This window comes from Camelus ferus, chromosome 1 (genome assembly GCF_009834535.1).
Source record: "Camelus ferus isolate YT-003-E chromosome 1, BCGSAC_Cfer_1.0, whole genome shotgun sequence".
NCBI lineage: Eukaryota > Metazoa > Chordata > Mammalia > Artiodactyla > Camelidae > Camelus > Camelus ferus.
In genome coordinates this window covers 107,188,727-107,211,327 of record NC_045696.1, presented here as the reverse complement: position 1 = coordinate 107,211,327, position 22,601 = coordinate 107,188,727, and the positions used below count along the sequence as shown (strand labels likewise).

The 22,601-nt window shown below is 47.5% G+C and overlaps 1 protein-coding gene across 3 annotated transcripts in view; it reads left to right on the top strand.

Moving 5' to 3' along the window:
• IL20RB (interleukin 20 receptor subunit beta) overlaps positions 1-15,231 on the top strand; it is a 34,895-nt gene extending 19,664 nt beyond the window's left edge. Inside the window, exons 5-9 of one of the 3 annotated variants that reach the window (XM_032487951.1) lie at positions 3,136-3,260; positions 5,282-5,432; positions 7,849-7,920; positions 8,374-8,516; positions 13,534-13,783. In XM_032487951.1, coding sequence (XP_032343842.1) covers positions 3,136-3,260; positions 5,282-5,432; positions 7,849-7,920; positions 8,374-8,516; positions 13,534-13,641 — 599 coding nt within the window. In that variant the 3' untranslated portion in view covers positions 13,642-13,783. Of the gene's footprint in view, positions 1-3,135; positions 3,261-5,281; positions 5,433-7,848; positions 7,921-8,373; positions 8,517-13,533 lie in introns of all 3 variants that reach the window. The other 2 variants (XM_006177474.3, XM_032487959.1) reach the window with 2 other exon arrangements.
• Positions 15,232-22,601: the final 7,370 nt, after the last annotated feature.

Below are 22,601 nucleotides of genomic sequence, written 5' to 3'. Positions count from 1 at the left end.
CCCCAGGAGTAGGGGAGGGCATGGGGAGGAGAGGACAAGTTCACAAGGCATGGCTGAGTTAGAAAAGACAGAGCTTGAAAACCAGTTACTGGGCGACAGAAATAATGGAGGACATAATAATAGTGTCCGTCTTCCTGTTGGGGCTGATGAGAATGTCATCCAAGGCAGAGAACCCAGGAAGGCAACTGGTCTTGAGGAACAGGAGATACTCCTGCCTTTGGGCTCTTTGAGATTGAGATTCCTATAAGATAACACGCCACAAATGTCTGATTGGCGGTTGGAAATCAGGCCCCGGGGCTCAGACAGATCAAGGTCGGACACATAACACAAAATTAATAGCTAGTGGCTTGGGAGCATGTGAGATTGTCCCGGGACAAGATATGAGGGCAAAGAGGACCAGGGCAGGATCCTGGGAAATCTCTGATTTAAAAAGAGGACAGAGGGAAGGACGCCAGTAGGTGGCTGGGCAGGGAGAGGGTCGTGGGAGAACAGACAGCAGCTGACCGGCCTGAAGGAGGCCCCTAAACGGGTCCTTGAGAAAGTGGCTTCACGGAGCAATGCGGATGCGATCAGGTGCCGGCTGGACGGTTGTGTGGAGGTGGGAAGAAGCATGGCTGTGGCAAAAGGTGTGACCCATTCAGAGATGCAGGAGAGGCAAGGGAAAGGCCTTCAGTGAATTCTGTTTTCTCAGTGTGGCGGGTGCTCCCCTGCTGTGAGTAGGGACAGAAGAAGTTTTGGGGTGGCATCTACAGTAATGGAACGAGTCAAATGTTACTGAGGAGTGTAGGAGATTGAGTAGAAATCAGGAAAGTTTAGAAGGTGGGGGAGCCCATGCTGGAAAGGGGCTGAGGAAGGTGAAGATAGATTTGAAGGGAGAGTTGGTCCTCCAGAGTCAGACAGATGTGGTTCAAATCCCAGCTCAGCCCCTCGATGGCTGGGTCTCTGCCCACCCCTCTGTAAGAAAGGCAACGGTTTGCCTCACTGGGTAGTTGTGGGCAAGATGAGATGTGTAAATGCTCGGGGCAGTGCTCTCCTGTCATAGCACCCAGCTGTTAGTAAGTGTTATTATTATTGTTATTGCCCTAGGGATGCCCAGAGTTGAAGGCCAGAGAGCAGAGGAAGGAGGGAAGAGGTGGGGGCAGGAATGAGACCCTTGGAGTGGGACACCAATAGGAGTTTTGGTGCAGAATGCGGGCTCCTCTGCTCGGGCTCTTTCCCTAGGCACCAGGAGGACACGGTGGAAGCAGTGGGATCCCAGCGCCAGGCACTGGGGGAGCCTGAGGGATACTGGAGGGTGGTGCAGCTCTGCCTCTGGCCTGCAGTGCCCAGGAGGCACCGCACCACCTCCCTCTGGCTCCCAGAAGCACAAGGCTCCAGCTGAGATCATTGCTGGGGGCTGGTGGCTGTTGTTGAAAAGGAAGGCAAGGGGCATTTGGAAATAAGGAAGTGGGGCGGGTGTGCAGTAGTGCTGGAGAAAGCCAACATAAACAGGGAAGGACTCGCTGCACTGGGGGAGCTGCGGAGCAAAAGCCTCTCTACCTGCGCCAGGAGCAGAAGATGCCCGTCCTGTGTGGTCCCTGTGCAGGTGGAGTTAGCTGCAGAGCTGGGATGGAATCGAAACTCTGAAGAGTATTAAGTCTGTTCTTTGGCCTTTGAAAAAGATCACCCTGACTTCTTCTCAGACATGTGAAAAATCTTGTTTTAAGGCTTTCCTGAAAAAGAGCTCCTGCTCTTAAAGGGAAGCCTTTGTTGAGGGCAGAAGCTCTTAACTTCGATTGCATGAAGTCAAGTCACAGGGAACTTTAGAACCGCTTATCTCTGGGATTCCTCCCCAGAGTCTGATTTAAATGGTCTATGTACATTCTGTTCATTGGAAATTAAAAGTTCTCTCCAGGTTAATCTCAGAGTTGAGATCCTCTGGCACAGTGCTAAACAGCTGACACAGCAGAGTCTAGAAATGTGGAAAGACATGGGCTCAAATTCTGACCATTAACTGGGTGATTCTGGGAAAGTCACTTAACCTCTCTGAGGCTCAGTTCCACCATCTGTACAATAGGAACAGTATTTACCTTCTTAAGCATGCTGGATGGATTAAGTGAGGTAAGTATGTTGATTACAAAGGACAGAGTTTCCTGCCCCAATACTGTCAAAAAATTCTCTGAACTGAAATGATATTGGGCTATTTTCTCTAATTCTATTCTTAACAAAAATAGAGATCAGGGGATCCACTTCTAATCATGTTTGACTTAAAACTGGAAGGGTCAAACATCTCTCTTTCTGCTAGAGTTGTTTCAGAGGTAGGTCATATGAAGCCTCTGAACTGGGTATTTTTTGCTGGGTTGGTCCCTGACTTCCTGAGTCCTCCTGTCCCCTATTCAGGCAGCTCTTCAAATGCCAGGAAATGCTTTGTTCTCTGAAAGCTCTCTGCAGGAACTTCCTTTCTTTTGAGTATCCACTGACACCAGTGCAGGAGGATTTAGCCCAGAACACACTCCAGTCTACTTCCTAAGCCAAGGCCCGCAGTCGGGGTGGCCTTCTGGTCCTGCAGAGTCTGGATCTGAGAGGCACGTCTGGATCCATCATCAGTAGCCAGGAGCTAAAGACTGTCTGTGGGCCCTTCTGTTCTTGGTCTGCTGACGGGACAGTATCATTGAGGGCTGCTGGCCTCTCTGGGATCCAATTATATGAAAGATAATATTTGTGTTTATGCTGTAATTTCTAGAGGTGATTATTGGAATTTGTAAAACCCTCTGATTTTTCAACATCCCCCATGAAGGATATGAGATGAATAATCTTTGGGTGGAGAATAGAAAGGCCAACCCATCCACAGGCTGCTGATTTGCTGGTGTTTGAATGTTATCAGCAGCCTGTCTATATCACTGATCTATGGGAATTGTAGTAAGTTGCTATTGTTTGTTTCTTTCATTTGCTCATCGTTCATTTGCTGTACTGAGCACTTGCTGAGTACAGGAGAGGACTGGTGTACATGCTTCTGCATGCTGTGAAGCCACATCCAAACTCCCCCCATTCCCACGAACCTGGCATGTTTCCACCGATGACTTGGTCATGGTGTTCTTGAACAGAAATCAGTCCTGTCTGGAGCTGGCTCTGATTTTCCCCTTATCTTGCCAACAGCCATCCTCACCCCACCTGAAATGGAAGTCACCCAGGATGGCTTCCACCTGGTTATTAAGCTGGAAGACCTGGGGCCCCAATTTGAGTATTTCGTGGCCTACTGGAGGAAGGAGTCTGGTGCCGAGGTGAGACGTCTGGCCTTTCCCTTTGAGTTAGACTTTGGGGAAGAAGTCACAGACCTCTGAGAGCTGGGTGAGGAAAGCCAGCCCCTGCATTGTGTGCTGTCTCAGGAGGCCTGAGGGTGAGCAGGCCTAGGTGAAGTGTGAGAAAGGAGGGATGGGAAGAAACTGACAATCCCCACAGCTTTGTCCTCAAAGGACTGCCTTGGTCCAACCCAGACCTCAGCTGGAGACTTCTCAGGCCAGATTTGCTGAAGTCTGGGGGCTGCCTCCTTGCCCTGAACTCTAACATAGTCAGACCCATGATACCTTTTCAGCGCATTTCTTCTCCCTTATCAGTGTGTCTTCTTGGCCATTCTCCCTGGCATGTTCAGGACCAGGGTGCTCCAGATCACCAGGATGACTTCAATAGTGTAGGAGGTCGGCACAAACCTCTGGAGGGTGTGTCTTTGGGTGGGGTGCAGAAGTTGGGGCAGAGAGCCAGGAGCTGACATACGAACAAATCTTTTTATGAGTGGGTGGGTCGCCCAGAATGCCTAAATGGGGTGCTGCCCATCCCGTGGGACGTCTGCTGCAGGCTGGGCTGGGTGGGAGGTCAGCTCTCTCAGAGGGAGGGGCCAAACATCCTGCAGCCGCAGCCACAGAAGGGGTGGGGATTTAGCAGCCCTGTGGAGGCCCTGTCCCCACGGACATGGTGACAAGGCTGGCTCCAGTCGATACAAGGGAAAATAGGCTTTATCACAAGGATGAATACGGTGCAGTAAGGGGCTCTCACAGACTGCACAGAGCAGGCCCACAGCCGGGCTGCTGCACTGCCTCACTTACGCAGGGATCCGGTGAAATCCTCACTGCCCTCTGGTGGGCCCTCTCTCCAGCACTCTTTCCCTGACCGCCTCCCCAGCTTACCCCCAGGCCCTGATCCCTCACACTCCTTCCTGTACGTGCCTGTGGCTATCAGACTCTTACTGGGCCTGACTACCCCCCACCATGTCCTCTCCCCTTGGTCCCTGCTTCTAGCTACAGGTGTTCAGTTCCCCAAGACCAGTTCCCAGGAGAGGAAATGTGACTGGTCCTGCTTATCTTATCAGGCCAAGCCTCTGGATTACCAGTTGCTGGCCAGGCTCTGATAGACCCTTCTCAGGCCAAGGGTACCCCTGATCTAATGACACTGCCTGAGAGACAGGGCGTGTGGCCCACTCATCAGGGGATGGGGGTTGGGTAGCTTCACCTGAAAGGTGATATGTGTAGGTGAAATGGGCCATAGGAATGGTTTCCAGTATTTACTCCTATTGGGCTAGCCAGCACCCTGTGGTAGAACATGGCATTGCCAGCCAGGCAGATGGAGTGGTGGTCAGGGACAGATCAGGGCCTGGGCTGGAGGGAGCAGGCAGATCCCTCCGATGCTTTGGGAGGCATGGGGCTGGTGCTGGGGGAGGAGCATGTACCCTGAGTCACCTGGGCTTGGCCCATAGGTTCAGACATAGAGCACAGGCCTTGGAGGGTAGGTGGGGGTGGAGGGGTATGCGGACGGATGGATAGACACACTGGACGGATGGGTGTGTGAGAAGGCACTGCCCACTGGCTCCACTGCTCCTGTGCACTGATCCCCTGGGCAGCAGTGGTCAGGACACACCCCTGGTCATTTTCTGACCTTCAGGTCTCTGTCCAAACATTATGCTGTTGGAGAGGCCTCCTCTGCCCGTCTTCTAGTGCTTCCTCATTGCTCTCTCCCTGCCTGCCCTACTTCATTTTCCTTCATAGCCCAACATCACCACATGTGTTCTTCATTGTCTGTGTTCCCCCACATAAGCTCCCTAAGAACAGGAACTTTGTTTTGTTCAATGTCCCAGTGCCTACAACAGTGCCTGGCCCCCAGTAGGTGCTAAAGAATAAAGAAATAAATACGAATGAATGAGGAACATTCTGTTTGCATCCTGGAAAGAAATATTTGCAGGTTTCCTTCCCTCCCCTCTCCCTCTTTCCTGTCCTGCTTCCCTCAGGGTGTCACTATTTTTTGGTTCCTAAAGGAACACGTCAAGATGGTGAGGAATGGGGGTGTTCCAGTGCACCTGGAAACCATGGAGCCAGGCTCTGCCTTCTGCGTGAAGGCCCAGACCTTCGTGAAGGCCATTGGGAGGCACAGTGCCTTCAGCCAGGCGGAATGTGTCAAGGTGCAAGGTAAGGCTGCCTGTCTGTCTCTGCAGCCCCGCCCGGGTCACACCCCCTCTTGGGGGATGCTCGGTGCCGTTGCTTCCTCTGGTTCCGAGTCTCCCCTCCCACCTAGATGGGGTGGGTTCCTGTGGTCCACCCTAGGGCTGGGCAGGGGGTCACTTGGCAGCTGTCTGGGATACTTTTCCCTGAAGGGTCCTGGGGCCTGAGACCAGACTTTGCAAGGCTGGGTTAGTGGGTGGCAGCTGCCTGTGAATCAGAGGGGTTTGCAGGTGAGGCCGCCAGGGGCCTGAGAGTCAGGCCTCATGAGGACGTAGCCCACCGTACAGCACAACCGCTCTCAGCTGGGAGAGGCCTTGTGGAAAGTCTACAGAATCCTCTTGTTTGACTTAATTTTTTCCCCTGAAGTTTTTATAGTCTAAAAACTTACGATGAAAAGAAACCAAACCAAACCAAACCCCACATCCTGTGATCCTGCCACACAAAGCCACTAGTGACATTAGTGTCTAACTTTCTAGTCTTTAAAAAATTATTATTTTGAATATTTGATACATTTATATGGTTCAAAAATATGATAAGATACACATGGAAACTCCTTCCTCCCCTTCCTTCTCAACCATATAATCTGCACCCCTCCCCAACAGGTATTAGCTTTTTGTATACCCTTCTTTTAAACACATTTACAAGCAGATGAGAATATATTTTTATATATTTCCCTTCTTTTTAGCACACATGGTAGCATGTTCTATGTGCTGTTTTGGATCTTGTCTTTTTCACTTTATATATGTTGTAGATTTTTCCACATCTATAAAGAACTTCTCCATCCTTCTTTACAGCTACATAGTATTCCATTGTATGTACATATGACTAATTTAATGAATCCCCTATTGATGGGCATTTAGTTTTTTTCCCCAATAGTTTACTATTACATCCAATGCTTTAATTAATTACCTTGTACACAGATCATTTGCTGGTGTATTTGTAGGATAAATTCCTGGAAGTAGAGTTGTTTGGTCAAAGGCAAGCACATTTGAATTTTGACTTCTGTTTCCAAATTGCCCTTGAAAGGGGTGTTATCCTTCATATGGACACATGTCGTAATTGTATTATACAAACACTTTGTGCCTGCTTTTTTGTTATTATCATTTTTTTAATTGAAGTATAGTCAGTTACAATGTGTCAATTTCTGGTACACAGCATCTGCCTGCTTTTTTTTTCTTTTTTACAAATATCATATCCAGAACATTTTCCATGTAGATTTTCTGACAACCATTTTACACTACTTTTTAAAACCATGCAAGCCAAGCTTGTTAAAAAATTCAAATGACACAGAAGTGTAAAATAAGAGGTACATGTTCTCCATTCTCCCTCACACCACCCAGAAGATTTCTTTTGGCAAATTTGGCATTTAATATTCCAGTCACTGTGTTACACCAGTACTCACAGGCACAAATGGGACTGTACTGTGCTCACTGTTCTGTGCCTCACTTATCTACACTTGGAGTCTATTGTGAACATCTTTTCATGTCAGTGCATATGGATCCACCTCATCCTTAAGGAAGACGCATAACAAGCCAATATATGGATGTGCAAAATTATATGTAACCGTCCCCCTGTTAATAGGCATATTCTGTGCTTTCTAGTCTTTTGCCGCTACAACCCATGCTGTAATGAGCAAGCTTGTATATGTCCTAATTCTCATTTTAATAGCCAACTCCTAACCTGCCATGCTGATCCTCCATAATGTATTCAGTCATCCTCTATTTTGGGGTATTTAGATAATTTCTATCTGCTTTTGAAGATGATGTTCATTCACTGATACATTCATTCACTTAGTGAATAATTACTGAGCACTGACTCTGTGCTAAGTGCTGGCCCTGTCACTGGGCCACAGCAGGGAAGTCTCTGCCCTCACAGAGCTTACCTTCTGGCTGGGGAGACAGAGTGCAAATCAGTAAGCAAATGAGATGGTTTCACTTGGTCCTACGCGCTATGAGAAGACACACCAGAGCACGCTGGGGGCGGCGGGAGGCGCAGGTGTTCTGCTTTGGGCAGAGAGAGAAACTGGTTATGAGGCTGCTGCTCTGGTCCAGATACCGCTGTGAAACTGCTTTATGCATATAATTGTTTCCTTCCTTGGAACTATCTTTTTGGAATCTACTCACAGGAGTGGATGAAAGGGTATGAACATTTGTACATCTCTTGATGTGTACTGCCAAAATAGTTTCGGAAAGCATTGAAACAAACCAAGGTGCCCCCAGGCACACGGGAGAGCCCACTAGCCTCTCCGAAGCCTCACTGGCTGGCTGGGCCACCCTTTGCATCGTGGGTGAGCAGTCCAGCCCAGAGGGGCTAAAGAACTGCCTGAGGTTCCACAGGACAAGAGAGATGGGAAAATAATCCATCCTTCCTTCCGCATCTCCAGACGCTCAGACTTGGCACTTTCTGATACATCACTTAGTAGAATGTGGAGCCAGTCCTACCTGTGTGACCTGGGGTAAGTCACTTAACCATTGTAGGGGCTTGATATATCAGAGTTATTATGTGACTGTGTTCTGAACTCAGTATTTTCCTCCACAGTGTGAATCAGTGCCAAGAGCAAATTGTGAAACACACTTTTTTTTCAGTTACCGCCCAGCTCCCTCTGTGCTGCTCACTCCTCCTCCTGCCTGGGGCCTTCACAGTGGAACTCCTCCTTTTCCCTTCCCCAGAAAAAGATTGTAATCTTCCCTGGGGCTTTCTGGAAACCAAGCCTTCACCTGGATTCTAGGAAAATGGTCTTAATGGTGGAAACTTTTTGTCATAAGTCATCCATCAAACCTCGGGGTGCTGGCATTTGCTCTCTTGGCTGCTCTGCAGAGCCAACGACAGGAGAGTGCGGGAGGCCCAGGATTGGCGAGTTCATCTTCACTGTTGTCTCCTGAACTGCTTGCTGTCTTTCTGTTTCCAGGAGAGACCCTGCCCCTGGCGCTGGCCCTGTTTGCCTTTGTGGGCTTCATGCTGATCCTTGTGGTTGTGCCGCTCTCCGTCTGGAAAATGGGCCGGCTGCTCCGGCACGCCTGCTGCCCCGTGGTGGTGCTCCCTGACACCTTGGTAACTGTGTTCTTTTCTCCTTTCTGCGTGATACTAACCAGATTAGTTTGAACCTGAGTGGGACAGGGACACATGATTTGTGAGTTTCCAAGCATTGGCACAAAGAGGGGAGAGAAGCACTTATAGGATTTCCCTTCTAACCAGAGGGGCAGGCTGGGAGACCGCCCTTCTCCAGGGAGCGGTGGCCTTCCTCAGGCTCCCATCCGGCCACCGGTCCTTACCCTCAGGGCCTTGCAGGAGGGTAAGGCATTTCAGGACTCATGCACAGTCTTACTGGACCAGCCTGCTGAACGTTCTTGGCCCCGTCCTATCACTATAACAGCAGCTCCATCCAGTAATACTTTCCAACACAACATATTCAATTCATGTGCCAAGAGCCTCCTTGGTTCTTGGGGAGGGGGCATGTGTCTGAATGTGGGGTGCACATGCTTTGCCTTTGTCTGGGGGCTGGGGGATGATCTCAACCTGCACAGTGACCACCCAAGGTTGGGGATGTCCCCCAACATCTCACAAGCCAGGTTTCTTATCTTATCCTAAAGACCCTGGGCCACAGGTCTGAGTCACCCCAGTGGGTCAAAAGCCAGGGTTGGGGAGAAGCAAAAACAGGCCTCCGGAGCTTCGGGCACATTCCGTCTGTCTGCCTCCCCCCACCACCTCAGACCTCAGAACACAAAGCAGTGCAACTAAACACAACAAAACCGTAACAAAAGTAAACTCATCCTCTCACCTCAGGGATTTCTCACAGTTCTCTCCTGGGAGGAGGGGTTAGCAGCTTCTCAGAAGCAACCAGAACCACAACTTCCTGCAAACTACACATCTGTGTAATTCCTTTTCCGCCTGGAGTCCCTCTGGAAGGAGGCCCTCCTGGGAAGTCTCCTGGCCCTGAGAGCATGGGCCGTGCTCCCCCTTCACAGGGGGATGAATCCTCCCTGCAGCCCAGTCCTCAGGACCCCCTCCCCCAACCCTATTATCCTTTCTTTCCGGGACTTCTAGGGGGTCACGACTTTAGGGGACAGTAGCCCTAACTAGGGTTAAGGGCCAGGCACCATTCTAAGACTTTACATATATTGGCTCATTTCATTTTCCCCTTTCCATGATGCTTACCAACCAGTGTACTTTGCATCAGTTTCCCTCCAGCCCCTCCGGATGACTGAATGGTTTACTGCGGAACATAAAGGCAGTGGGATGTATCGGACACAGGGGATGGTGGGGGGGTGGGGGGTGTTGCGTTCCCTTCAGCCAGAACATGAGGGGCTCAGGGTTCCTTGAAGCATGAAAGGATGTGTATTTTGCAGTTGTTGGGGTGATGTTTGATAGATATAAATTGGGCCAAAATGTTTGATAATACTATTCAGATCGTCTTTGTCCTTACTGATTTTTTTTTGATGTAGTTTTATTGGTTATTGAGAGACACCAAAAATCTCTAACTATGAGTGTGAATGTGTCTGTTTCTCCTTTTATGTCAATTTTTCCTTCATGTACTTAGGTGCATACATATTTCTGATTGATAGGTCTTCCTGAGTCACTGAGTCTTTTTATCATCATGAAATGTCCCTCTTTATCTCTGGCAGTACTCCTTCTCCTGCTATCAATGTGGCCCTTTTTTTGTTTACTATTTGTATGGGGTGTCTTCTTCCATATTTTTACCTTAAACTTACCTGTGTCCTCAGATTTAAAATCTCTCTTGAAGCAGCATAGAGATTTTTTTCTTTTAAATAAATCCATTCCAACAACCTCTGCCACGTAATTGGAACGTCTAGTCCATTAACGCTTACCTCTGGTCCTCTCACTTTCTAACTTCTGTGTTTGCACCCGTATCTGTTTTCTGGTTCTTCAAGCCAGCAGGACTGTCACTGTTCATGGCACCAAGAGAAACCTGCCTACAGACCCAGAACTGTAAAAAAAAAAAAAGTGGGAAACTCACCCAGAGACATTCCCTTCTTCCAAGTGTCAACTTTGGGTTGCTTTCCAGTGACTTAAGGAAGTTGGTTTTATATTTTGATCAGGTTTTAAAATTTATCTGGTCTGATGATTGCTCCTCTGTCGTGAGTGGAAGCAGAGCTGGGTAATAAAAGAAGAATCCCTGAATGAACCCAGAATGATGATGATGACAGTGATGATGGGAGGGGCATTCCTGGCTCAGCAGGTTGCAAGCTCTTTTCCCCGTACATGGTGAAAAGCTCAGCCTCCTCGGCTGGACTGCATCTGGTAGTCACCCTTTTTGGCTTTCCTCTCAACTCTGTTGCCCACGCTTACCCTCTGCTCATGGGCTATTCCACTCTTAACACCCTCCCTCGTTTTCTCTCTTCTGGTCCTACATTCAGTGACCCCGCAGAGTTTCCTCCTGACATGAGGCTCAGGGAGCACTCGGATCCGCCCAAGACTCAGTGTGTTGTTAGGAAGCCACAGAGTAAGGGGGCAGAGAAGAACCATATAAAGGGTCCGTTATAGAATTTCAGGTGCACAAGAAAAGCCCTCGAATGGCAAGAGCTCCTAGGAATCCTAATGCATTATGAGCCACACCTTAAAAATAGCTTTTGGAGGAAACGAAGCAGCTGAGATGAGACCAAGAGACAAGGAGATTCTATGAGAGAATGACCACTTTCGTCTGGGGAGACAGATGCCACGCCTCTTGGCCACCTTTCGCGTCTCTGTTCTTCTAACCATCCTTCCAACGTTGTCCCAATGTCTGTTCCGGAAAGCTTTTAATTTTTATTCTGTTTCTCCCCAGATTTTAAAGTGGACAGTGTCTCTGCATATATGCCTTTCCCACAGTGCTGTGTGAGAAACAGATCACTAGTGTCCCTCAGACCCCAGACAGGTCCGGGAGCCGCGCATCACCACCGCCATCTGCCCCCCCTCAGCCCTTGACTTTAGTATAGCCTCGCTGCACTTCAACATTTGCATTCGTTATAGGCAATCCTCTCAACTATTAAAAAGCAGCTTCCAGCCAACCTGGCACAATCCACACATCTTTCCAATTAAACCATGGAAAATTACCAAGTGGAAATCCTTGACAAAGCTTCAAAAAGTCTGATGGAGTTTGCAAGTGTTTGTCTGTTTGGATTCAACATGTCATGTCCACATCTATAACTTTATGGTTGGTGATGGTTGCCCTCTGAAATATACCATTAAAAATGCCTTTCCATTCAAGTTGATATCACCAAGGAGCAGTCTAAAGCAAAAATGTACATGCAAGGAAAACGACATTAGGACTGCTCAGTGTGTATTCCCTGTTTTAAAAGATATTGTCTTTTCCCTGTCTTTCATCCATAATTGCTTCATGGGGATGGAAGCTCTGGAGCTAGAGGGTCTTCCTTTCCTTTCTCTGACTCACTTTATTCTTTCTCCTCTTGCTGTCAGATTCGACTGGACTATGGGCAGCAAGCAGAAAGATGGCCTCACGTTAGTCATTCTTTGATGAACCATCCCAAGTCTGACTTTGTGTGCTTCACAGAAAGTGGGGTTTGTGAGCTCAGATGCTTCTGGGACCCAAACAAGTGCAAAAAAAAAAAAAAAAAGGGGTGTACGGTGCAATAAATGTGATGTAATAGGGAGAGATGTGGGGACCGTGGCAAAAGTGTCCCAGCTGAAAAAGCAGCTGCTTCTCAGGTTCAAGCAGTTTACTGCCAGGAGAGCATGGGAGCCAGAGCTACCTGATCTCCAAGTTTGAAATGAGAAACTAGAAATCCAGATTTTTCTAATACATCTGAATTTTAAATTTTAAAAACTAATTCAAATGAAAAAAAAAATAGACATCGGCTGAACCTCGCTTGAAAGTTTGTTCTAACCTGTGGGACAACAGTTTTGTACCTCCTGAAATTCTCAGATGGTGCTGTTTCACTTTAATGTTCTAGAACTACGCCGTCCAGGACGGTAGCTGCTAGCCATGTGTGGCTATTAAGTTCTTGAAATATGACGAGGCTACATCAAGATGTGCTGTAACTATAAAATACATGATAGATTTTGAAGACAGAACAAGAAAAGTGTGAAATATTTTATTAATATTTTTATACTGATTATATGTTGACATAATATTTATTTTTAAAACAAAATATACTCTTGAAATCAATTTCACCTGTTTCTTTTTACCTGCTAAAATGTGCTACTGGAGAATTTTTTATTGCCTATGTAGCTCACATTATACTTCCACTGGATAGCGCTGCTCTAGAGTTTAAAAAGCAATCGAGTTTAAGTACTGCAGATTTAGACAGCCAGTGTCCTGAGGATCTGACAGGGTCTAGTAGCAGTGACTTGGTGGCAGGCTCCATTAGTGAGCCCTGCTTGTACACTGTCCCTTACTGTGGTTTGCCCGCGGACACTAGGCAGGAGCCTGCAGCCGCCTCTTTACAAATAAGATCAAGTTTGCAACTGATTCAATGAAGCAGGAGGTGGGGACTGGGATGGAGGAAACCATTGTGCCCACTTATCTGTGCCCAGTGCCCCTCTTCAGAGTGATGACGGGAGGGGCTGTGGGAGAAGCTGTGAAAGAAAGACCCCCATGAGTTTGGTGGAGGCCAATAGGCTAGTGACACTGGGGAGAGCCACCCTGAAAGGGTGATACATGCATTTTTACAACCAGTGATGATGATGTGCTGGGGTCGCTGGGAGAGGACGGCAAAACATTTTTTCACAAATAGGAATGAGATGTTTGTGTGTACAGAGAACCATCCCTGGACCGGGCACCCTTCAATGCTGCATAGGGAGTACTTCAGGCCAGGTCACTATTCTCAGAGCTCTCTGGTGGGAGAAGGTTAGATTTTTCGGACCAGAATTACATTCTGGGCTCTTGGGGGGCAGGATCCCAGAGAGAGGAGCACCTAGGAAGCAGGGCCCCAAGAGATCTGATCTCAGTAAATGCTGGAAGCCCCTGATGGAGGCGTGGGAATTGTCTTTGGGCTTTTTTTGCTGCTTAAAAGTTAATGAATCAAATAGTTCAACTATTTTGGGATATTCTCTACAACTACTATTACTCTGACTATCCATCTAATGAATATGAATGAAAATTATTTTTCAGAAAATAACCAGTTCACCCCAGAAGTTAATCAGCTGCAGAAGGGAGGAGGTAGAAGTCTGTGCAATGGCCGGACTGTCTTCCAAGGAGCTCCTCGGGGTCTTCATCTAGCAGGCTGGGGATGGGGCCCAGCTGAAGCTGGAAATTGTGGTCTGCGTGACACAGGAGCCTCAAGGGGAAAGTCCTTGTTGCTGTTTTCCTCCATGAGCAAAGGACAAGAGAAGAGCCTGCCGTGCTCCTGTCCCAGAAGCAACTGTCTGAGGCAGGGTAGGGTGGCAGCCGGAGCGCTGAGCGCGGGTCAGGAGATGTGACCTCTGGCACTGGATCTATCTGTCATGTACTGGTGGAATGACCCTGGGGAAAGTGACTGTCTCTCTACTCCTCAGTTTCCTCATCTATAAAATGGGAGGGGATTGACTACACAACAATTAAACCCTATGTATATATAACCACATTATCTCCCCACCACTAGCAGAGCTGTCTGGAAATTGACAACATTGTACATTGTGACGGTTCAGCTTTTCTGAAGAGCTGTCGATACATGTGTAATGAGAATGATCCAAGGCTCTATACACCTGCTGGCTTGGAGAGCCCACTTTTCTAGCAGAACCTTGAAGAGGAAAGGAAGGATGGGTACAATGGGGTGGACTTCACTTCAAGCCAAATGCCTGCAGAGAGGTGACTGAGTGGCTCAGCCAGCTCTACAGTTCATGACCTGGAAGGAGGCCACAGCCCCACTGAAAATGGATGTTTGCGGACGCTCAGACACGTGAAACGCTGTCCGGGGTAAACAGCGTACACCCCGAGGACAGCGCTAAAACGCATGCGCTTGAGGAGATGCGCCTGCAGGATGTCACTAAGTGTGATGTTTGCCGTGTTCCTTTTTCCTGTAGAGTTGCTAAAGGGCAGAATGAAAAATAAAAAGGGGTCACCTTGGGTCGTCATTTGGGTTTCTTCCAAAAAAGTGGTCCTTAGTGTTCCAGTTACATCATCAACCTTGAGTCCAGACCACCTGAAGGTCGCTTTTGGTCAGGAGGTTTAACCCCCGGTAGGGGACGGGGCAGGGGAAGAGGTGGGCAGCGTCTGGCTGCGTGGGGACCCTGACGGAGACAGCCTGGCCAGGGTCCTCCTGGGGCTTCCTGGAGGCCTCACTCTACAAGAAATCCCTTGAGAACCTCTTTTCCCTAAGGCAGCCTTCTCAGGGTATCCTTAGCAATTCCAGCTCATTCATCCAGGGCTCCAGCCTCTTCCTGACCCTCTCCTCGACCTCATGAGGAAGAATCAAAGTCACAGAAGGAAAGGAGGAGGGGCAGTTTCTTGAAGGCTGAAGCGATTGCCCAGCAAACCTGCGCCTCCCTTCTTAGACCCCACCCCTCCCAGCTCTGCAGCCTCTGAGCCGGTTTGTCTCCACCCCCACTTCCTGGGTCCCTTCCAGCCAGCCCAGACGTGGGGCAACCTAACTGCTTCAGCCAGGTGTTTCCCCCTACAAGCTGGAGGCCCACAGCCCTCTCTCCACCTGGTGGGGGTTCAAGAAGCCAGAGGAAGGGCTCTCTCTAGATAGATTGCTGAAGGTCTTCTCCTTTGTACCATTTTGTGTGCTTTGCATTGTCCGACTCTTTTATGAAGAGCTTGTGTTAGTTTCACATTTGGCCTAAACTGGACATGTATGTTTTGTTTGCAGAAATAAAGACTCTACTACCACACTGGCCATCACCCCTTCCTCTCTTCCCTGCCCCTGCACCCTGGGGCCAGTGTCCCCCTGTCACCTGTCCAAGCCCAGAACCCAAAGATGCCCCGACTTCCTTCTGCTTGAGCCCCTCTCACAATTAGTCCCCCTGCGCACCCATCTTGCCCTCATTATCTAGGTATACAGGAATTTCTCTCAGTTATTCTGTTGTCTGCTCATGTCCGCAACATCGTTTAGTGAAGCCCAGCCATGCACCAGACCTCGAGCTAGTTCCCGATGGTGCAGGGGCTGCCTCCCCCTTGGCTGGTCATCCCCTCTGTCCTGGAGAACTTATATTCAGACCCCCTAGGCCTTCTCTTTTCCCCTCGAATCGATTTACCCTTGTCACCCAGCCCTCTAACTGGGGCACTTTAATGAGTAAAAAGGGGTGTGATTAACAACTCCAACAGGATGGCAGGAAGACTACCATCTCTCTTTGCTGTTGCTCAATGGAGTGGACTCCCCCCGACCCCAGTGTCAACCCAGCTTTCTCAGACCTGCCTTCAGATGCTGCCAGAGTCCAATGAACAAAACTCCTGCTCCATTAGGCTTACCTTCAGATGGGGGAATGGAGAAATAAAAATAATAAGAGTAATTATTATTATTAAGTGAATTATATTGGGTTTTGTAAGTCCTATGGGAAAATGACAAAGTAAAGCAGAAAACAGGGAGAGGGTGAGGGCAGGCTGGAACCTCTAAATGGAAATGAATGGAAACTGTCTATCAGATAAGTCCTTACACAGTGCGGGAGATCAAGCGTGATTCTAGAACAAAGTGATTTGGCAACGATTCCTTAGGAGTGTGCAGTCAAAACAAAAACTTTATTCAGTATTTGAACTGTTTGTATTGACAGTGTATTTTTTTTTTTGAGCTCTTCTCTTAAGTTTTCACATAGAGCAAGTAAGTATTTATGTTTATTTTGATAGGAACCTAGATTTCAGGCTTAATGAGAGGAAAGTCCAATTGTAGACCCAAAACAAAACATTTGAAGCAGGAGCCATGTACTTTTGGAACTGAATTGAATCTATCAATATGAAGTCATGCCTTTATAAAACATTAAATTAAAGTATATGTTTCCTTTTTTGCTTTTTTTTTTTCCCTACTGAAATGGCCCAGTAGCAATGTACCCCAGCTTTTGGTTTCTAACACTATTTTTCTCTCAAAAGGAGCCAGGGTTTCTGGGAGCAATGTCTAATTCCATGCGTGGTCTGGGATGGAAGGGTGCAAGGCAACCCCAGGACATCTACACCCTGTTGGTCCAGAAGCAAAGCTTTAAATAATTGGCTCATCCAAAATAATGCAAGAGTCAGTCCTAAAGGGACACCCCCAGCTAAAGTTGGGACAATGTGAGCATCAAAAGGAGAATACTGGCTGACAGCAACTGACATGATAAGTTTGAAAAGTCATGAGTCCGTAACTGTACGCAAAAAGAGCAAATGCTAATACAAGGAATTCTCAAAGAAGATGAAGAGAATGTATTTCTAATGATTCTTGTTACTGACTCCTGCTGGGCTCCTTGGACTCACTGTATCAAAGACCAGTAGTGAATATAAATCAGTAACTGTAGATACATCAGTGAGAAGGCATTTTTCTCCACCACCACCATTCCCTGGCTCAGCCATGACCCTCACCCACCTGAGCGCCTGCAACAGCCTCCTCTTCCAGCCTTTCTGCGCCTGCCTATCTCGGGTCCTGCCAGGGATTCCGCGGCGAAGTTCTCTTAAGTTCCTTCCATAGACTGTCTGGTAGACTCTGTCTAGCCTCTGTGCTACCCTCCCCATCTCTTAGATATTTTTTCTTATTTTTCTGTGTGTCCTACTTTATCTTTTGGCTATCTTCCTGTGGGCGCAAAGTCCTCAAGTTGCCTTGGAACCTGGCCTGACTGATTCCTTCGTGGAAGTTCCGGCAGCTCCTAGAGCCCACCTGGAGCGGGGACCTCATTACGTCCACGGGTGTCTGGCGCCACCTTGTGTTGAGTGCTGGAACTTCCTTCTTTTGTTCCCACTCGCCTCTACGCCCTCTGGGTTTCCCTGCTGGAGAAAAGGAAAACTCAAGACAAGTGGCCTAGAATGAGAACACAACTGCAAAACTTCCCCGGGCTTGGTCCCTAGCCAGCCTCCACCGTCATCAGTGGCTTTAGAGTGCGGCAGCCACCGTCTTCTCACTCGTGCTCTGTCCGCAGCACATCATTAGAGGCTCCACTTTGTGCCCACGTGACTCTCCCTCCCTGCTGGACCCGGGGCCTCTGCCTCACGCCCCTGTCTGCCGGTCTTTCCTCTGTGCTGCCCTTTCCTACCTCTTAAGAAAAAGAGGTTCCTCCCGCGCCAACTGTGTGTCCTATTTCTAGCCTGTCCCTGGGTTTGGCTGGCTTTCTGGGGGATGTTCTCATGCGGGGGGAGTCATATTAAACCATTTTGGCATCTGGTCTGTGACATTTGGAACAGGCACACAAGAGCTGACCCCAAATTACAGTTTTCTCTTGCTGGCTCCAGGGACCCTGAGGTCCTCAAGGACCTAACAAAAAAGCCCAGAAAACCCATCGTCGCCAGAGGTGGGCGCACACACAGATGGGAGCAGGAGGCTCTTGAAGGGAAGACAGTCCTTTCTGTCTCCTTTGGGGAGTGGCTGCCAGCCCAGGAGAGGATGTAAAACCCCATTAAGGACCTTGGAGGAAAAATTGATGAGCCTTTTCAGGTACCTACAAGAAGCTCCCAAAGCAAAAGGACAAACTCTCCTACTGTGGAGGGGGTACGTGCTGGGTCCCTAGGTTACAGAGGGCCAGTGGGGTGGAAGAATGACTGTATTTTAAATGAAGAGTTGTAATTTAGCAGGTGGCAGCAAGTGGAAGCTGAAATGTACATATGTGTAACTGTAAGCAGCTCAGTTTTTTAATGAGATAATCTCTTTGTCAGATCAAAGGATTTGTCTCCTTCCACCCTCCTCCTTTTTTCACTTTCTTTCCTCTTTTCCATCCTCCCTCCCTCCCTATCTCCTTCCTTCCTTCTTTCCTTCCTTTTCTAAAAAAATTTTAAACTCTGAAAGAAAAATTAATTTGGGGTTGGTAAAGACAAGCCCAAGGTTGAAGAACTGATAAGCCTGGGTCTGAGGTGAGGTTCTAAACGTGTTGCCTAAAAGCAAAAAGCCCAGGTTCTGGTGATGTATATGGTATTTGTGGTGGTGGGACATATACAGGAAGTGGGGTCTGGACTCCCCACCTACCCCAGTGGGCAGTGCTCAGGCCCCTCTCCTTGCTCCTCTCACCTAACTGGTTCTTGGAGCTTCAAGGCTTGGGTGGGTCCACCAAGGCCAGACTGGGCTGAAGGTGCAGCCCCAGGGGGAACAGGAGCCCAGGAACAGCATGTTGGAAGCCCAGAGCCTTCTGAGCCTGATGGAGGAGGCGTCTGCCTTACGTGATATCAGTGTTTGCACCTGAGATTTTATCTGAGCATGTTGAACCGGGCTGGACCTCTCATGAAGAAGTGTCCACTCTTCTGGGTAGGACAGGACAGGAGAGGAAAGTATGTCTGCTGTAGCCACTAATAAGCAAACTCCTGTCACTGAGGGAGAATGTTGCCACTTTGGAAATGGGCTTGTCCACTCTGTGAGGACTGAGATGACTGGGTCTGGGGCATGCGTCTTGCTTGTCTAGGTCCGTAGTGTCTGAGACACCTGGAAGACATCTGATCAAGATGGTGGAGTGGGCACATATATAAACCCTTTCTGTAACTTCGTCCAGCCACAGTGATTGAGGCCAGAGTGATTGATGAAACACACTCAGGCACACATGCACTCACACACCAATCAATCACTGTGGACCAATAATGAAGAATCAGTCTACAGGGTAAGCTGATGAAGTGTAGCCTGAGGGTCGAGGAGACTGGTTATACATAGGTTGGGATTCAAAGCTCAGGCAGGGACGGAGATGAATGTACCCCTTACCTGGCAGGAGAGTGGACCTGTGCTCACTGCACGAAGCTGGGTTGGGGCTGGTTGTCTTGTCTATCCAGTGAATGGGGGCTGAACACACTTCAGAAAAGGTGCTGCTTGCTGATGGTGCAGGAAGGAAAAAGAGCATCTTTGTTCCAGAAAGAACTGGGCTGGTGCTGCACCCATGGAATTTTGTTGGCTGAGGGCAAACATCTGAAAGTCCATAGCTTTAGACCTGGTGCTGGGTGTGTAAACTAGGAAGAGTGGGCTAAGCCAGCTGCAAAAGAACCTACCTCGCAAGGACTTGTTCATGAAAAACACTCCCAGGCAGAGTGAGCTGTGAAACAAAAATGACAAAAGATGTGATGAGATTCCTCATGAACAGCACAGGGAACTATGTTCAATATCTTGTAATAACTTTTAATGGAAAAAATGTGAAAAGGAATATATGTATGTACATGCATGGCTGGGACATTGTGCTCTACACCAGAAATTGACACTTTGTAATTTACTGTACTTCAATTTAAAAAAAAGAAAAAAGAAATTCCTCATAAGGCATATTTTACAGACTCAACAAACAGAAGAATTCATAATGAACAGATGGAAATAATAGATAATTCAAAAATCTAAAAACTCGTGGAATGTATCCTACCCTTCCTTAAAATTTAGTGGTGGCGGGGATTTTCCCTGCCAGTTGAGAATTTTGGGGTTAATTCTGGGTAATAGAAAGCTCAATAGGTACTTTAACTAGGAGTTTTTGTTCATGCTTAAAATTACCTCTTCCCAGAGAATAATGAAACCTTTGAACTCTCATGAGAGATAATGCTTCTTTTGTCTTTAGCAGGTAGCTTCCTTACGTTGGGAAAGGGTGTGATCAGTTTCTCTCTTTTTTTACCTCCTCCTCTTTTACCTGCTGCCACTGCGGACCTCTCTGAGACTGGGGTTCAAGGAGGGAAGTGGGGAAAGGGGGATCAGGGAGGTCCTACTTGACTGGAACAATGGAAAGTGAGGTTTGGACTCCCTGGGCCTGGCTGAGATTTAAAGCAGATTCTTTCTCCTGTGGGTAATTTTGTGGGTTCTTTGTCAGCTTTTCTGCTGAAACTTTCAGACTGTAACTCCCATTTAGGCAAGAATTTTGTTTTTCCCGTTTGTGATGGTTAACTTTACGTGTGAACTTGGCTGGGCCAGGGGGTGACCAGATATTTCGATGATCATGCTTCTGGGTGTGCCTGCCAGGGTGTTTCTGGATGAGATTAGCATTTGAATTGGTAGACTGAGTAAAGAAGACTGCCCTCTCCAAGGTGGGTGGGCCTCATCCAACCTAGTGAAGGCCTGAATGGAATAAAAAGACTGAGTAAGAAAGAATTCTCTCTCTGCCCAACTGTCTTTGAGCTGGGACATCGCTATTCCATTTTCAGACTCAGACTTGGACTGTAATTTACACCATTGGCTTTCCTGGGGCTCCAGTTTGCCAGCTGCAAGTCTTGGGACTTAGCCTCCAAATCACATGAGCCTGTTTCTTATAGTAAACCTCAATCTCTCTCTCTCTCCCCATCTCTATATATAAATTATTATTATTATTATTGTTATTATTATTATTATTATTATTATTATTATTATTATTATTATTATTATTATTATTCTCAGACTAATACAGATTCTCCAGGGACATAGAACCAATAGAAGATAGCCCTCTCTCACTCACTGTCTATCTGTCTCTTCCAGATTATTACAGGTTTTGGTACTGAGAGTGGTTCTAGACTTACAGAATTTTAAGCATGAGTTTCCCAAATTGGTTCTGTGGTTTCTGGAATTGGTTCTCTAATCTGATTTGATTTAAAGGTGATAATGACTTTATTTCCTATAGGAAAGAGAGCACTGATAGTCTATGGAATGATTTGGCTGTAGGGATCTGTGAAATATCTCTGCTGGATACTCCTGATCTGCCGCTTATAGGAAGCAAGGATTTGGGTGGCTGTGTATATGATACTTTTGAACACTTTTAGAAAAAAAAAAAGAATATAACTGTGAGGCTGGCTGGTGGGTCCTAATGTCACTGGACAAGGTGGCAAAAAGAAAGGATGAGCTGAGGGATTTGAATTCCTGGCTCAAACACTGCATAGATGACCTGCAAGCTCCCAGGTGTGCCCTGAGGGAATCTCTCACCTTCTGCAGCTGGAGGTCTGAGATTGCTGAAAATCATACACAGAACTGCAGCCTGTGACTGAGTTACAATGCAAGGTGAGCTCCCGGCTTTGCAGGGCATCTACTGCTAAGAGGGGGGGCAATGACTGGGCAAGAAGCGGGTCCTGTGAGTTGCAGTGAGGATGTGTGGGGAGGCTCTGATGAAGCTGTGGACATTGACTCCTAGATCTTGATGAGTTTTTGCCAGTGGAAGAGGCCACCCCCAGGAGAGGCAGTCTTCCCACTGCAGTGGTTCCAGTTCCCCACTGAGTGACTTAGCCTTGCATCGGCTGCAGAAACAGTGATGCCTCTTCTGAGGCAGTTGCTCTGCAAGACGATGCTGATTCTTCTCAGGACCCAGCCCCATACTAGAAGCTCTTTGCTTCTAGACCCATAACTAAACTCAAGCCCCGGCCGCCCCTGGGGGTGAGGCCCAAAGTGTCACCCGTGAAGAGGTGCGCTGCACTCTGAAAGAATGACTCAGGTTTCCTAACGTATGCAGACAGCAATCCAGGGAGCACGTGTGGGAATGGACATGGAGGGTGTGGGATAATGGTGAGAAGAACATAAAGATGGATTGGGTTGACCTTATTCATACAGACTCACTAAGCAGAGACTCTGCACTTACGGTGCAGCTTGGGGAGTTAGGAAGTGCTCCGAAGGTTTGATTGTTTGGTTGACTTAAACATGGAGTAACGTTGGCTCACAGCGAGCAAATTAGACATGACAGACTTGCCTTGGTTTTATGTAGGAGGGATCCAAAGACTTAGGGAAATTAGAATGTTAGAGTGGATTTGTCATTTAAGACCTACTACCTACATTGGGAGGGCCCAGAAGACATAACTTTCTTTTCTATTTTATTTAAAAAATTAAAGTATAGTTGGTTTACAATATTATATTAGTTTCTGGTATATAACATGATTCAATATTTTTATAGTTATTTAAATTTACTATAAAATATTGGCTATATTCCCTGTGCTGTACATTCCATCCTTGTATCTTATTTCTTTTCTTTTTCCCCTCCTTTTAAAAATTGAAGTATAGTTGGTTTACAATGTTGTGTTAATTTCAGGTTTATTTATTTTCTACCTACTAGTTCAATCTCCTTCACTTATCTTGCCCCCCTCAGACCCCTCTCCCCACTGGTAACCACTAGTTTGTTCTCCGTATCTGTGAGTCTGCTTCTGTTTTGTTATATTCATTTGTTTGTTTTAGTTTTTAGATTTTGCCTATA